Source organism: Cervus canadensis, chromosome 28 (assembly GCF_019320065.1).
Source record: "Cervus canadensis isolate Bull #8, Minnesota chromosome 28, ASM1932006v1, whole genome shotgun sequence".
Lineage (NCBI taxonomy): Eukaryota > Metazoa > Chordata > Mammalia > Artiodactyla > Cervidae > Cervus > Cervus canadensis.
This window is the reverse complement of record NC_057413.1, coordinates 3,222,956-3,237,941: the sequence shown is the minus strand read 5'-3', so window position 1 is coordinate 3,237,941 and position 14,986 is coordinate 3,222,956. Positions and strand designations below refer to the sequence as shown.

The 14,986-nt window shown below is 54.1% G+C and overlaps 1 protein-coding gene and 1 long non-coding RNA gene across 2 annotated transcripts; one reads left to right on the top strand and one right to left on the bottom strand.

Annotated features, from left to right (window-relative positions):
• Positions 1–5,270: 5,270 nt before the first annotated feature.
• NRN1 (neuritin 1) lies at positions 5,271–14,634 on the top strand. The gene is made up of 3 exons (XM_043450849.1): positions 5,271–5,960; positions 10,021–10,165; positions 13,450–14,634. The coding sequence occupies exons 1-3, from the start codon at positions 5,906–5,908 to the stop codon at positions 13,676–13,678; spliced, it is 429 nt and encodes a 142-aa protein (XP_043306784.1). The 5' UTR covers positions 5,271–5,905; the 3' UTR covers positions 13,679–14,634.
• Positions 11,116–12,920, bottom strand: LOC122430069. Its single transcript, XR_006266223.1, has 3 exons — positions 12,750–12,920; positions 12,083–12,249; positions 11,116–11,862 (listed from the first exon to the last, which is right to left on the bottom strand). It is a non-coding gene; the product is annotated as an uncharacterized LOC122430069 (long non-coding RNA).
• Positions 14,635–14,986: the final 352 nt, after the last annotated feature.

Below are 14,986 nucleotides of genomic sequence, written 5' to 3'. Positions count from 1 at the left end.
GAAAGGAGAGGGGGAAGGAGGGAAGGAAGAAAAGAAGGAGGAAAGGAAGTGTGGAAGGAAGGAAGGGAAGGAAGGAGCTCTTACTTACTGTAGAATGTCAAGTAGCAAATTTAGAAGAAATGAGGAAAATAGACCCACCACTTGGCGACACCATAGAGGTGACTGACTTAGGAGGGGTCGGTGGATGCCAGGGCCTTCCTGTGGAGTCATGAGAAGGACTAGGAAATCCGTGTACTCTGAGAACGCTTCCCCCAAAACACTCACCAGTTACGAAGAGGGAGCGATGAATTCGAGGAAGAGATACCTGGCAAGCCAGGCAAACCAGGCCGACATTCCCCGGGGCTGGAATGGGTCGCACACTGTCCCTCCCCAAGAAGATTCGCTGAGAAGAACGCCCCGCGTTTCTGAGGTTTGGTGTGAGTGCGGTGGTGAGAAAACATCAGATGGACCAGGGTGAGGTCATCCCAGAAGGAAAGGCTCTCAGGAGGCCAAAGGCCCAGAGACACTGAGTACTTTGAACATTAAGCCAGTTTTGCTTACATTCCTGGAATAAACCATCATGCTTCATCTTCTGTGAAATACCTTTTCATGTCTCTTGCTCGGTTTTATTTCAAGGTGTGTGTGTGTGTGTGTGTGTGTGTGCGCGCGCGCGCGAGCACAGACTTTAAAAATTGGTTTAAGGAATCCTTTAGTTCTTGATACCAATCTTGATGATTTTGGTAATGTACCCTTTTATTTCCTTTAAGTTGTTACTTTGCAAACAGAAGTTTTTCATTTGTTATGGTCAAATGTATCAATCTTTTCCAGTTCCTGCTTTGTATGCTTATTTAAGGTTTAAGAGGGACTTTCCTGGTGGTCCAGTGGTTAAGACCCCGCTTCCAGTGCAGGGTGCACGGGTTTGACCCCTGGTCAGGGAACTAGATCCCACCTGCTGCAACTAAGAGTTCATATGCTGCAACTTACGATCCTGGTGCAGCTAAATAAATAAATAAAAATTTAAGAATATTCATCTATATATTTCATTTAGTTTTAAAAGATTGGGATGGGGGACTATTCAAGTCCTTAAACCACCTAGAATAGATTTTTTAAATAATTAATTCGAAATAAAGAAAAATTGCCAGAACATTACAAAAAACTCCCACAAGCCTTCATCCAAAGATTTCCCGGTTTTAACATTTGACTGCATTCTTCCATGACTGTCTATTCATCCCCATTATTGCTATTCCTTTTCTGAAACTTAAGAGAACAAGCTACAGATATGACGTCTCATCTCTCCTAAGTACTGCAGTGTGTGAACCCCCCCCAAAGCAAGGACGATCTTGTCTGTGATCACCACACAACTCTCCAACTGGGAAATCAACATCAGTACCAACCGATGTCCAATTCACAAACCACAATCAAATGTTGCTAACTGTCCCAACAATTTCTCTGACTTTTTTGACTTAGGGTCATACCTAGGAAGACAGCTTGCATTTTAGTTGTCTTTACTGTTTCAGTGTGAATGGGAACCACAAAGATAATTCGATTTATGATCAAGCACACCTTTGTTTTGTGACCTCTGCATCTTTGTTTTGTGCATGGTTCTGTGCACATATTTCATAATAAAAATGTTGATTTTTAAATATAAAGTATGTATTATTAAGTAGGAAGCTAATCACACTCATACATTTCAAACAAAACATTTGCTCCCAGGATTCAGATTTCTGCACTAAAATCAAATTTCTTCAGCCGTTAAGCCCTAGAAGTTTCAACTAACTTTAAAGTGGTGATCAAAAATGAAAAGTCACCTTACCAAGTAGTAGATGCAAAGGGAGACTCAAGCCTCTCAAAGCTGATTTTTATTAGGACCCCTAGCAACATACATCTGCAAAAATTCCCTCTCCCTCTTAATTCATATGCATATTTCAATATAGTATAGTTGTCGACATTTTGAATAAAAAAGACATATACATTCATATTTGCATTTTGATTAAGGATTTTAGTTGAAGGTATAAAAATGACAGAGCTTCCCTGGTGGCTCAGTGGTAAAGAATCCACCTGCTAATGCAGGAGACCAGGGGTTCAGTTCCTGGGTCAGGAAGATCCTCTGGAGAAGGGAATGGCAACCCACTCCAGTATTCTTGTCTGGAGAATCCCATGGACAGAGGAGCCTACAGACAAATCTCATGGACAGAGACTGGCAACAGTCCACGGGGTCGCAAAAGAGTCAGACACGACTTAGAGACTCAGCAACAACAAACAACATAAAAATGACAGACTAAATTTAAGAGACATGTATTGTTAGACCAATCCATTCTAATATAGCAGTGGACTTTTTTCTGACCCAAGAAAAGGTAGAATTTCCTAGTTAGCCCTGGCAGTTGCTCTTGCAGATAATTTCAAAGGCATTTTTTTTTAAGTGGCAGCATCTGGAAGGTCCACTTATGATGGATTGGTGGAGAGAACTGGGAAATGGGCTATTCAGTGTTTTGCCCTGTTGCCAATGCAAGAACACACGCACCCTCACCAGGTGCCCACGTGTGTGCGGAACACTGCCTGCCTGAGCACTGAGACGGGGGCTTCAGGACCACGAACTGAGAAAGAAAGGCTGTGTCAACCAGACACAGACCATGGTCTCTTCCTGGTAGACTTGGGGCAAGGAGTTCACGTCTTAATTATGCAGACTGACTTCCAGGGTTCAATTTGATATGTAGATCAAAACAGCACCACTGACATTTTTTTTCCTTTTATCCTGAACAGTATTTGTTTCTTTAAGTTTAAATGAAATGATTTATCAAAAGGAAACATGTGCTCTGCAAGAAGGCGCCTGTAACTAGCATCATTGTATGGACTTTATTCCTTGGGCGGCACCTCCACAGTATTCTAGAAAACCTCCTGTTCACAAAACCAGGGTGAAAACCACCTTGGAGATCATGTCCTAGTCCGATCTCCTCGGTTTTTCAGATCACCAAACCGCAACTCAAGAGAAGCGGGAGTTGGGGGGTAGAGGGGGCGGACCGACAAGGGTCGCTCATCACAATACTGACAACGCAAGGCCTGGTTACTGCGTCTCCCCACTCCAGTCCAGTGCTCTTTCCCCTCAAGTATGATGTGGAGTGGACGTTTCAAATTAAGAAAAGAAACGAGGAAACTTTCTTCAAGTCCACCTTCAACCATGGATACTGCCCGCAGTGTTCGCAAAGAGCCAGCATGCGTTGGCAACTATGGATTTCATCATCCTTTAACTAAGGAATTAGGGGAAAACAACCTCACAAGCAGTACCAATTGCGGAACGACCTGGACTTTTAAAAATAAAAATAATTAAAAAAAAAAAACCCAGCATCTGCTTTCAGCCATTCACCCCATATCATTTATGCGTGGTATTGACTACTCTCACTTTCCAAACGACCCACAGCAGCGAGGGGAGGCTGGGCTGCAAGTGGACGAAAGTGGAGAGAAGGCCCGCGGGGGTCCCAGGGGCGGCGCCCCTCCCCCCTCAGCACCCGCCCACCAGACGCCGGCGGCTGTGCGCATGCGCAGACCACCCGCACCCCGCACCCCGACTTCACTCTGCTTTATTTAGGCCTTCAGCTCTGCCTGCTCGCACGCCCCCAGCGCCCCAAGTTCGGATGACAGGGGGCGGGGTGGGGAAAATCGCAGGGCACTCTTGGAAGCTCCTGAGTGGGTGGGTGGTGGGCAGGAAAAAAGGCAAGGACGTTGAGGACAAATAAATCCTTTTCCCGCCGCCCCCCACCGCGGGCCCCGCAGCAATCTGGGCCGGGCGCGGGCGCCCCTAGTCTGGGCCGAGCGGTGTCGGGGCGCGCGCGTGAGGCCCCGGGGGTGGGGCGGGGCCGTGGGCGGGGCCTGCGGCGGCTCCCCGAGGCCCCGCCCCTCTGGCCAACCTCTCGCCTCGCCATTGGAGGGCGTGGGGGGCGGGTCCCAGGGACACCCCCCCCCCCTCTCGCCACCGGCCCCCGCCCCGCCCCCCGGCCGCCCACGTTTTCGGCTCCTCCAGGAGCCCTCCCTGCGCAGGGAAAGGAAACACCCGGAGCGGCGACACAGCCCCGGGACGCTGGAAAGGCGCGCCCCCCTGCCCCGCCTCCCAGACCATAGGCCTGGAGATGTCAGGGAGGGTGGGACACGGGGCCCCGCCCCCAGGCCCCCACCTCTGGGTGCGGGATCCGGCGGGCGCGGGAAAGGGCCCACAGTGCCGCAGTCAGGCCCCGCGCTCCCCTTTAGCGCGTCACCCTCCACCGCCCTTCTTTCGCCCCTTCTTCCCCTTTCCCCTTCTCTGCATCCCCGAAGAGACTCGAGCGCCGCTGGCGCGGCTCCGGGGGGCAGTGAATTCGACTCGATGTCACCTTAACCACTTGCATAGCTGCTGTTCACTTAACATCTCGTTTTCTCCTGTAATTTGGGGAGATTTAAGGGGTCGTTTTCATTTTTCATTTCTTTTTTCTCTTCATGCGCTTAAAGTTGGCCGACTCCTTCCTTAGCCTGTGATGAAAGAAGCTAGAATTTAGGCTTCTCTTGGTGCAGAGAAAGGGAAGGAAACCAAAGCTTAACCGCGTTTAGGAAGAAAATAGCTCTGTTCCTTTCTCATCCTTAACTCAAGCTGCTGGGTAGCAGCACCTCTCAGGGGCACAGGCGCAGCTGCAGAAGCGCTTGGTTGCAGAGAAGGCTGCGTCTACAAGGGTTTGCGCCCGAGCACCAAAACAGTGCAGGTGTGTGTGGATCCGGGTGTGCGTGTGCGTACGTGAGGTACGTGTGCGCGTGTTTGTGCGGCCCAACAACAACAACAAGAAAACCTCAAGAGGAGCATCAGGATCAGAAGGAACCCCTCACACTAGTGATCGCCTCGGAAATGTCCCAAAGGTCTGAGAGTTAGTAAATCCCTTGATCCGAAAATCGCCTTTGCGGAGCTCCTTCCTGCCGGCTCTTCCCGCTCCCCAAGATAGGTGACGCCGCATCTCTAGAAGCGGCCTCTTGCCTGCGCGGGCATCACGGAGGGCACGCGGTGCACATTTCAGGGGCCCAGGGGGTGCAGAGTAAACCCCGGGGCCCCGGCGTGTGCGCGCGCTCCGGGCCCTGCGTGCTGGAGGGTCTGGGGCGCTTAGCTGGGCTCGCGGGCACGCGCGTGTGTGTGCGTGAGTGTGCGCTCACGCGCTCCAGGCCGTGCCCCCGAGCCCAGCCGCAGGGTTGGAGAACGCGAGCAAGCCAGCGCAGGGGGCAGGCGGGGGTGTCAAATTCTTAGAGCTGAGCTGTTTTCCCCTCCAGCTCCCGCTCCTCTGAACCCCGCTGCAACGTAGGGAGGGGGCTGGATTCGCCCAGGAGCTGGTGGAGAAGCGGGCTGAAACAATCGAGTGGGCGCGCCAGGACTCCCCGGCTGCAGGCGGGGAGGGGAGAGGGAGCCCCGGTTCTGCGCAGAGAGGGGGCGGGGTTGGGGGGCCCCGGGAACAGCGAGGAGGCGGGGGTGGCCGCCGAGCTGGGGAAGTGGTCTCCCCCCCAACTCCCGGGAGGCGAGAACTCATTCGGACAGCACATTAATTGGAGATAACTGATTAATTCGAGCTTCTGATGACTATAAATGGCGATTCTTTACCAAGGTGTCTTTATTTAAAAAAAAAAAAAATCGTTCCGTGTCATCCCCCACGTCAGGCCGGCTCGTGGGCGTGAGGCTGTACTTCCTCCGCCCCCTCCTAATGGAGTGAACCATTCCCAGCTCTCCCCCTCCCTCGGCCTCTCTCTCTCTCTTTCTCTCCCTTCCTCGCTCCCTCTCTTTCTCTCCTCCCTCTGCCTTCCCCGTGCATAAAGTCTCCGTCGCTCCTGGAACTTGTTGGCAATGCCTATTTTTCAGCTTTCCCCCGCGTTCTCCAAACTAACTATTTAAAGGTCTGCGGTCGCAAATGGTTTGACTAAACGTAGGATGGGACTTAAGTTGAACGGCAGATATATTTCACTGATCCTCGCGGTGCAAATAGGTAAGTGGACGGCGGGCCGGGCTCGCGGAGGGCGGCGGGCGGCCGGGCCCGAGGCACCCGGGGGGACCGACTGACCCGCGGTCGCCCGGGAGTGCAGAGAAGCCGGCAAACCTCCAGGGATGGGGGTATCGGCTCCTAGGGACTGGCGCGTCCCGGGTTGGTTTTGCTAAAAAGGAGAGAGAGAGACTCCAAATGTTCGCCGGGAAGTGTGTGCGGCCGGCTGTTTTCTGGAGGGATCTTCCCCTCTTTTTACAAAGCGCACGTCCCTATTTGCTGCTTTCTCTTGGGTGCACCAGGTTTGGTGCACTTTGGGGAAATGCATCGCTCCCTGCCAGGCTGCAAGGTTTTATACTGAAGGGTCGAAAGGTGAACGCAGGAACAAGATGGCTAGGCAGCTAGAACTGGAAAGTTTATGTGCAGAATGCAAAGATATTCTGGGGCTCAGACTGCTGCATTTAGAACTTTGTCATTCTCCCGCCGCCGCCCGCCCCCCCACCCCATATCCTAGCTGCAGCGTTCACACCGGGCACCGCAGACCGGTCTAAGGGGCAAATTGAGAATAAATGGGAACCCCAGAGTATATCTTTTAATATGCTTATCATTAAGGAGCTTGAGCTCAGCTAAATATATATGGATATAATTTTCTATGCACATTTGCCTCTTCTTTTCCACACAGGCATCTGTATGTTATATACAGGAAGGGGTTAAGAAGTGTTTGCAATATGTGGTGTTGGGTGTTTGTAATTTTTGTTAGTTTGGGATTGATTATGGATGGATTTATATAGTCCGCATTTTATGTTAAGGAATCTTGAGTTCTAGTTCCACTGTCGTTGGGGCTTTTGAAAGTTCATATTTTTTCCCATCCAAAATGAAGAAGGCGCAATGGAAGGGAACAGGAGAAAACCCCCTTCTCTGTTGCTGGGTCAGAGCATTAATTAATGTAGCCTCAAAGTGAAAGTGAAGCAGATTATTAATAGAATGGACAAGAGAAAAAAATAGAAACTCTTCAAATGGGTTTTCTGGAGAGGAGGGAATTGTTGGCTCCTATCATTTGAGGCTGTAGCATTCTTTGCAGAGAAATCCTTGCAGTATTGCAGGAGGGGGGTGCTTTAGGGAATTGGTTTGGCTGGGGCAAGAGATGAAATGCATAACATTTTTCTTCATGAGAAATGTGGAAGAAACAGGCTTTGGAGTTATCTAGACATTAACATGGATTCTTTGCAATAGGTTTTTATCCATTTGACAGGATTTTCTGAATCTGATTTTCTTTTTTGCATGAACATTGTAGGGATTTTAGAGTGTACAGATGCAGGATGTCGGCAGCATTTCCTTTAATTCCAAGAAATGATTTGATGTTTTGAATCTGGCTGTTTTGAATCTTTGACATTCATGCAAAGAGCTGCAGTAAATAAAGAACATTTCTGATTGCAACAAATCCCTTAAATCTTGGAAATAAGTGGATGTGGTTTTTTGCAATGACTGCAGATTTTTAGAGAGCAGGAGACAGCAGTTGTTTTTTACATAGGGCTTATAATCGGCAAAGGTTTGGGACTCTGCATTCCCTGTGAGAAATAACCTTACTTTGAACGGGTAAAAAAGACAGAGACTGTGCATGTGAAATACGCTTGAAACACATTAACCTCCTCCTGGAAATGACCATTTGTTGGCTGTGGAATTGAAACTGAGCATGTTTGTTCCCGAATGCCTGTCCTTTCCCGAACCGGAGGCTCGATCTTTATTAATTCATGGCTGGGAGCTGTCCCAAATCACTGACATTTGGCAAGAAAAATGGGGGTTGGGCAAAGACGGGGAGGTGGAGGGGTGGTGAAGGCAAATGAAGACTAGGCGGGAGGAAGTTTGGAATGAATGAGAGGTCGAACAAATGAATGAACGGAAGGAGATGGCACAAGACCGGACACGGTGGAGGACAGGGAAGGAGCCCAGGTCACCCGCCCGAGCCTCGATGAACCAGGGCTCAGGAAGGACAGCAAGGGTCGCCCGGGCTGGGACCTGGCTGGATGCAGGAGCCTTCCAAACGCGCCCCGCGGGCAAGCCCCCAGCCTCCCCAGCCAACGAGAGACCGAGGAGTCCGAGTTGCAAAAGACAGAAATTTTCACGACTTATTTTACACGCGCGCACACACACATGCGCGCTGTGGAAGGTTTTCCAGCAGCCCCTGAAAACACCAAGACAGGAGCGCTTCCCGCGTCCCCCCCAGCCCGCTCCCAGACCCCGGAGAAAGCAATTCCCTTTTAAACTATTGTCAGTGCATCTTAGGGGCTGCTTTTTCGCCACCGAGTTTTGGGGGTGAAGGTGGGAAGAGACTGGGGGCCGGGGAGAGAGGATGGACTGTATTTTATTTCGTTTACTCGCTGCAAAGCGGCGCTTGCAGTGTGGTTTACAGGGGACTCCGCGCAGGGCTCATTTCATCGGCCCTCGTTCTGTTAGAACCAAGATTCGTTTATTCCTTCCTTCTAGCTCAGTGTTCTAGCTGATATTGCAGTCCAAGGGCTCTTGCTATATCGTGGGGGTACTGGGAGATTGACGAAGGTTGACGTATCGGCCCGAGCTTCCCGTTCCGGATTAGAAAGCTTAAGGCCCGCCCCGCTCTCCCTGCAGCAATTTGCAAACTGTGCGCTCTCGGAGGCCTCTGCGGGTTCGGTCACCTTCCCCCTTGCCTGTCCCTGGCCCAGGGACCGGCGGCTGGGGGAGGTGAGGTGTCCGGTCCTCCCCGGAGACATACACGAGCCGTGGCGCCCTGAAGGCCGCCGGGAAGCAGCGGGAAGCAGCGGGAAGCAGCCTGGACCCTGGAGGCCCCTCTCTTCCCTTCCAGGCAGTGCAGGTCTGCGCTTCGCGTGCGCACTCCTGGTGCCCAACGTGCTTTTAAGCCGCTGGTTTAGGCATCTTCAGCCCGGTTCGTGCCTTGGGATGGAGAGAAAGGGCCTCGGCAGCGCAGCCGCCGCTTGGAGCCCGTCTCTTGGGTCCTGTGCCTCGGGGCTTGGCTGACCTGAGACCAGCAGCAAGGACTAGGTGACCCCTGGGTTTCCTCCTCCACCTGCTGCCACCACCCCGGCTGCGACCCCAGCCCCTCTGGAGGGAACCCCGAGCCAGAGGCCGAGAGCCCCTGGCGGCAGCCACCCCGGACCCCAGCTGCAGAGCTGGGGCTTGGAGAGGAAGGGTCGCGTCTGGTCTCTGGCTGGCAGAGCAGGGCTGGTTTTAACCGAGGAGCTGAGCAAGGTGGAGGGAAGCAAGGGGCTGGCCTCGGGGATCTGGCCTCCGGGAAGGTGACCCAGGGTCACTAGCTCGGACACATCCTGACCCTGCTGGCCCTAACTGCCCGGGACCACCCTTCCCCCCCCCCCCAGTCTAGGGGGATAGGGGGTGCAGACGAGGACCTCACTAGGAACTCCATGGTAGAGAATCCCTTTTATAATAAAATAACCCAAGTCGGTGGCTGCTGGGGGCTTCCAGAGAATTTATTTATTTATTCGTTCAGCAGTGCTTGCCCAGTGCCCACTAAGCAGCGGGCCCCGAGCCCAGGGATGTTTCACAAATGTGGCACTCGGGCGGGCCGCGGGGCCCAGGCTCTGAGCCTCCCAGCCCCTTCCTCACCCCTGCACTGTGCCGTCAGACCCCTCCGTCACCTCACAAAAGGGAAACTACACTGCGAGAGCTTTGAGGGGCCAGCTAGGGGTGTGTTGGGGAAGCAAAGCAGGGAGCGAGGAGAAAGAAATAAAGAGGCGGGGGAGGAGAGAAGAGGGGCGAAGGAAACTGAAAAGATGCTGAGAGCGATGCGGGCAGGGGTCACACGGTAGGAAAGGCCTGGACTCCCCCGACCTCACACCCGCACACGCGGGCCACCTGCAGAAGACGCCTGGTGCCTGCAGCTCGGTTGTTCTCGGGCCCCACCGTCACTCACCTTTGGCCCTGGCGCACCCCGAGCCTGGACGCCACTGGACACGGCTGGGTGGGGCGATGCGCACTGGGTCCCGGCGGGCCGGCTGCGGGGCTCTGGGGCCGGGCGGCAGCGCCGCTGACCAGTGTCCCCTCCTCCCCGCAGCGTACCTGGTGGAGGCCGTGAGAGCAGCGGGCAAGTGCGATGCGGTCTTTAAGGGCTTTTCAGACTGTTTGCTCAAGCTGGGCGACAGCATGGCCAACTACCCGCAGGGCCTGGACGACAAGACGAACATCAAGACCGTGTGCACGTAAGTGTCCTCTCTGTTGCGAGGGGTTTCCGTGCTGGGGGTGGGGTTGGGTTGCAGAGGAGGGAGGGCGCCTCGCCTCCCGCCTGAGTTCTGTATTTGGCACCAGCGCGAAGCCTCCTCGCCTTCTGCCTCCCACCCTCAGGCCTTGGCTGGGGCCTGCCCTGCCCAAGGGGACCCTGTGGCCTGGAATAGGCAGAGGAGGATCCTTTCCTCGGGGCCCAGTCCCACTCTCCGCAGCCTGACCCGCGTGCACACAGGTGCGCCACACACTGGAACCGCTGGACCCGGGGTGAGGGGGCAAGGAGAGCTGCCGGCAGCTCCTCTCCACGCTTAGAAGCCCTCTTCCTCTTCCTCCCCTGCTGCGCGTATGAGCACTTCAACCTAGACCTTTGGTTTGGCTTGAGGGGCGTTTTAGGTAGTTCTACCAGTTTTGCCTAGAAGGAAAAGAACTCCCCTACTTTGTCCCCTTCCTCTAATAAAACTCCGCTCTGGCACAGGCCAAGAAACTTCACTGGCAGCAAGTGAGTGCAGATCCCTCTTTCTCTTTCTATGAGAGAAACTGAAAGAATATTTTATTTTGGGCCGATGGCTTTGCCCAAATGTCTAGTAACCATCTCTGCAGAGTTTATAGCCCATTTGGAGCTTTAGGGTAGCTATCCTCCTTGCTTATCCCCCCACTTCCTGCATCTGTAAGGTGTCCCCAGCCCAGGGCAGCTCAGGGCCCAACAAGGACCAAGAAGGAGTTCATGCCAGGCCCAGGGGTGTTTGCCCAGAGGCTGGCTAGAAAGCACAGCTCCCACTGGCAAACGAGGGTAGCACTTGCTGTGGAGGATCAGCCACATCTCAGCTAAGGCAGACCTTAGAAATACCCCCATCTTCTGCAAGACACATGCACACACACTTTCATTTTATTTTTCAAAAACAGTTGTAACCCTTCCCACGCCCATCACGGCCCTTCCAATACAGCCCAGGCAAAAGGTGTTCCTTGTTTCCCATAGGTTGCAGTGACCACTTTCCGCACCCTCCTTTGTATACTCTGAAGTCCTTCCTCTCTCCCTAATTCCTTGGGGGTGGCACATTATTTGTTAACACTGAGTAATTCGATGGGGGTGTATTTTGCTACACACTTTCTTCAATAACCTGCTGTCCACCAGAAGCCACAGCAGCCAAGGGACAAAAGGCTGGGTCTGGGATGCATACCCACCTGCTTTAATCCTAAATGTCTGATGACAGGGAAGAAAGTACCTATAAAGACGGGCAAAGGCGTAAGTAGAGATCAGCTCTCAATTCCTCCATTGTTTGCCAGAATTTAATTACTCCAAGCTGTTGGTTTTTTAGCAGGAAAATGGACATGGGGTGGGGGACCCTCCTGGAGGTGGCAGACCACAGCTGGGTCTGAAGGCCACCTCCTCTCAGTGCTGGTACTTAGTCGCTCAGCCGTGCCGACTCTGCAACTCCATGGACCACAGCCTGCCAGGCTCCTCTGTCCATGGGGATTCTCCAGGCAAAAATACTGGAGTGGGTTGCCAAGCCCTCCTCCAGGGGATCTTCCCGACCCAGAGATGGAACCCAGGTCTCCCGCATTGCAGGCTGATTTTTTACCATCTGAACCCCCAGGGAAGCCCAGCTCCTCTCAGACCCACCTGGATTCTGTCCTCCTCTGCCCAGTCTCTCTTCCAGGAAGACCTGGTCCCCATCTGGGCATGCATAAAGAAAGGAGAGATTGAAATCTCCTTTGGGAGGGAGGTGTAATTACTCAGAGAGCTGTCCTGCCGCCTCTCCATTTCTCTAAATCTCAGTATTTATTACAAATTGAGGAACCTGGAAGGCCTGTGCCCCAGGCCCTGCAGTCCTCATAAATTAGAGACTCACTGAGGTCATTAGAAAGCAGCCGGAGCTCAAGGCAGTCCAACAGACCTTTATAACTTGACCTTCAGCCAGAAGACGGGGTGGGAGTGGAAACCAGAACAAAGCCTGCCTTCAGCGCGCTTACAGTCCCGGCCGGTGAGCAGAAGGGAGGGAGGGGAGGAAAGGACGCACAGATTTCGTGGAGGGCCCTCGCTGGTGACCTGACGCCAAGGGTCCTGGTGAAGGGAGAGCCAGACGGGAGTTAGCAAGACGGCACGGATCGACCCAGCCCCGAGAGGAGACAGCGGCCCAGGAATCGATCACGGGTTGGAATTATATTTAGTCTGGAGATCTATTTTGGGTTTTCAGAGGAAAAGGGGGACAAAAAAAAAAGGACAAGTCGGATGAAGGTTGTGGGGGCGGGGCTAGGAGCCGAGCCCGGGAGGATCGAGCGGCCGAGGAAGGCGCCGGCTCCGGAAGAGGCGAGCAGGGAGGACCGGGAGCCGGCCCCCGCGAAGGCTGGCGGGGCGGGCCCTACGCCGGCCCCGGGCCCGGGCCTGGGGGCGGGGGGCTGGCACCGCCTCCCGAAGGCCACGGGGGTCCAGGGCCGCGGAAAGGCCTGGGGGTGAGGGGTGGGGGAGAGCGGGGACTCAGCGAGCGGGGCCTGAGCTTTAGGGGTTAAGGAAGCTGGAGAAGGCGAGGGAGCCGGTCCGGGGGCTCGGGCGCTGGCACTCACCGACCCCGGGGAGGCAGAGGCAGGCGGCCGTCTCCGCACCGGATCCGAGCCGGGAGGGCGAGGCGAGGCGCCGCGGAGGACCGAAGCGAGCGAGCAGGAGGAGGAGGGAGCGAGGAAGGGACCCGGGGGGAAACCCGAGGGGAGGAAAAAGGAGGAAGACAAAGAAGGGGAGAGAAGGGAGGCGAGGTGAGCGGGAGACAAAAGGCGGAGCGGAGGAGACGGAAGGCCGAGGCGAGCGGGCGCGGCGGCTTGGAGACGCAGGGAGGAGGAGGAAGGGCGAGGAGGGGCGCGGAGCCGCGGGGAGGGCCGCGCGGCGCCGGCCGGCCGTCCTACGAGCTGAGAGGCATTAATGGGCGGCAGCTTGCGCGGCTTAGCGCTGTTTTCCTAGCAGTGCCCACCGAGGCCTGCAATCTGTCAGCGCAGGCCCAGGTGCCAGCGCGGCGCCGCGGGCGCGGAACCCGACCGGGAAGGGGCGGCCGCACCTTGGACAGCGGCTCCCCGGACGGGCTGAGGTCCAGGAGGCGGGGGCCGGGGGGAGGGTGGGGGCGCACCGGGCCCCGCCCGGCGCCCGGGGGCTGCAGGGAGACGCGGCGCCGGGAGCGTGGCCGGGCCGCGAGGGGGACACCTGGGGGGGCGCAGGCCCGGGGTCCTGCCCGCGCTCACAGTGAACCTCCTTCTGCTCTGTTCTGTTCCTCGCCAGATACTGGGAGGATTTCCACAGCTGCACAGTCACAGCCCTTACGGATTGCCAAGAAGGGGCGAAAGATATGTGGGATAAACTGAGAAAAGAATCCAAAAATCTCAACATCCAAGGCAGCTTATTCGAACTCTGCGGCGGCGGCAACGGGGCGGCGGGGCCCCTGCTCCCAGCGCTGCCCGTGCTCCTGGTGTCTCTCTCGGCAGCTTTAGCGACCTGGCTTTCCTTCTGAGCGCCGGGCCGGCTCCCCCCGCGCGCGCCCGCACTCACGCCATGCTCCCGGAAACCGAGAGGAAGATCCATGCGTTCTTTGGGGACGTTGTGATTCTCTGTGATGCTGAAAACCCTCATATGGGAATTGTGGGAAATCCTGATTCTCTTTCTGATTTCGTTTGGTTCCTTGTGTTCCATTTGCCAAATGTTACCGATCAGTGAGCACGCGAGCACAGCCAAAATCGGACCTCAGCTTCAGTCCGTCCTCACACAGAAACACGAAAACGGCAAACCCACCCCATTCTTTTTTTTTTCTTTTTTTTAATTTTTATTTTTTTGGCACAAGAATCTCAGGAACGGCCCTGGGCCGCCTACTATATTAATCATGTGAATACATGACCAATGATGGGCTCCTCCTAACAGGAAAGAGGAGAGGAGAAGGCCAGGGGAATGCATTGAAGAGAGCAGCATCTCGTGAATAATTCACGCTCACTGTCTTTCTAACACAGAATCTTGTTTTGATCATTTCCACTGCACATTTCTCCTCGAGAAAAGTGAAAGGACAGATGGTTGGCCTTGTGTTTCGAGGCTAGGATGGGGAGAGGGAGTGAGTTGAGGAAACCTCGGGTCAGAGGTACAGGCTGCCAGAAGCAACGCTGCTGAAGTCACTGAGAGGTTAAGCTTTACCTGCTCGTTGATGCATCTTTCGAAGTCCACTGCCTTGGTTTTCCCTCTTGTTTTAGCTGTTCCACATACGGTAATACCTGAATATCCAACGGTATAGATCACAAGGGGGGGGGGGATGTTAAATGTTAATCTAAAATATAGTTAAAAAAAGATTTTGACATAAAAGAGCCTTGATTTTAAAAAAAAAGAGAGATGTAATTTAAAAAGTTTATTATAAATTAAATTCAGCAAAAAAAAAGATTTGCTACAAAGTATAGAGAAGTATAAAATAAAAGTTATTGTTTGAAATAGGGGTGTCCTCTGTTTCCTGCCCCAAGCCTGCTTTCTTGGCCGAGTTCTCTCGGGGTTCCCTGGAGGGACACAGGATGCCAGGTGGTAAATTCACCACCAGCTCACCAGTCACCTGATAACCTACCGTCCTCAAGCCTTGGGTTACCAGAACATCTTGCCACGTCCCTGAAATCGTGTTCGCTTAAGAGAAAGGGGAAGCTATATTTTACTTCTGTAAGCCAAAAGGCAGGGGTCCTTCCTAGCGGAGGTTTGAGGGCGCTGGCGTTGCGCGCCTCTGAGAACGCACACGCGGACCCACGCGGGTCGAAAGCTCGAGCACCTGCTTGCGGGCCGAGCCCTGCTCGCGACT

What these genes read in the sequence shown, in the direction of transcription:
- NRN1 (XM_043450849.1), top strand. Translation starts at nt 5,906, where the DNA reads ATGGGACTTAAGTTGAACGGCAGATATATTTCACTGATCCTCGCGGTG. An exon ending in GATCCTCGCGGTGCAAATAG is followed by an intron (nt 5,961 to 10,020) that starts GTAAGTGGACGG and finishes TCCTCCCCGCAG; the next exon opens with CGTACCTGGTGGAGGCCGTG. An exon ending in AACATCAAGACCGTGTGCAC is followed by an intron (nt 10,166 to 13,449) that starts GTAAGTGTCCTC and finishes GTTCCTCGCCAG; the next exon opens with ATACTGGGAGGATTTCCACA.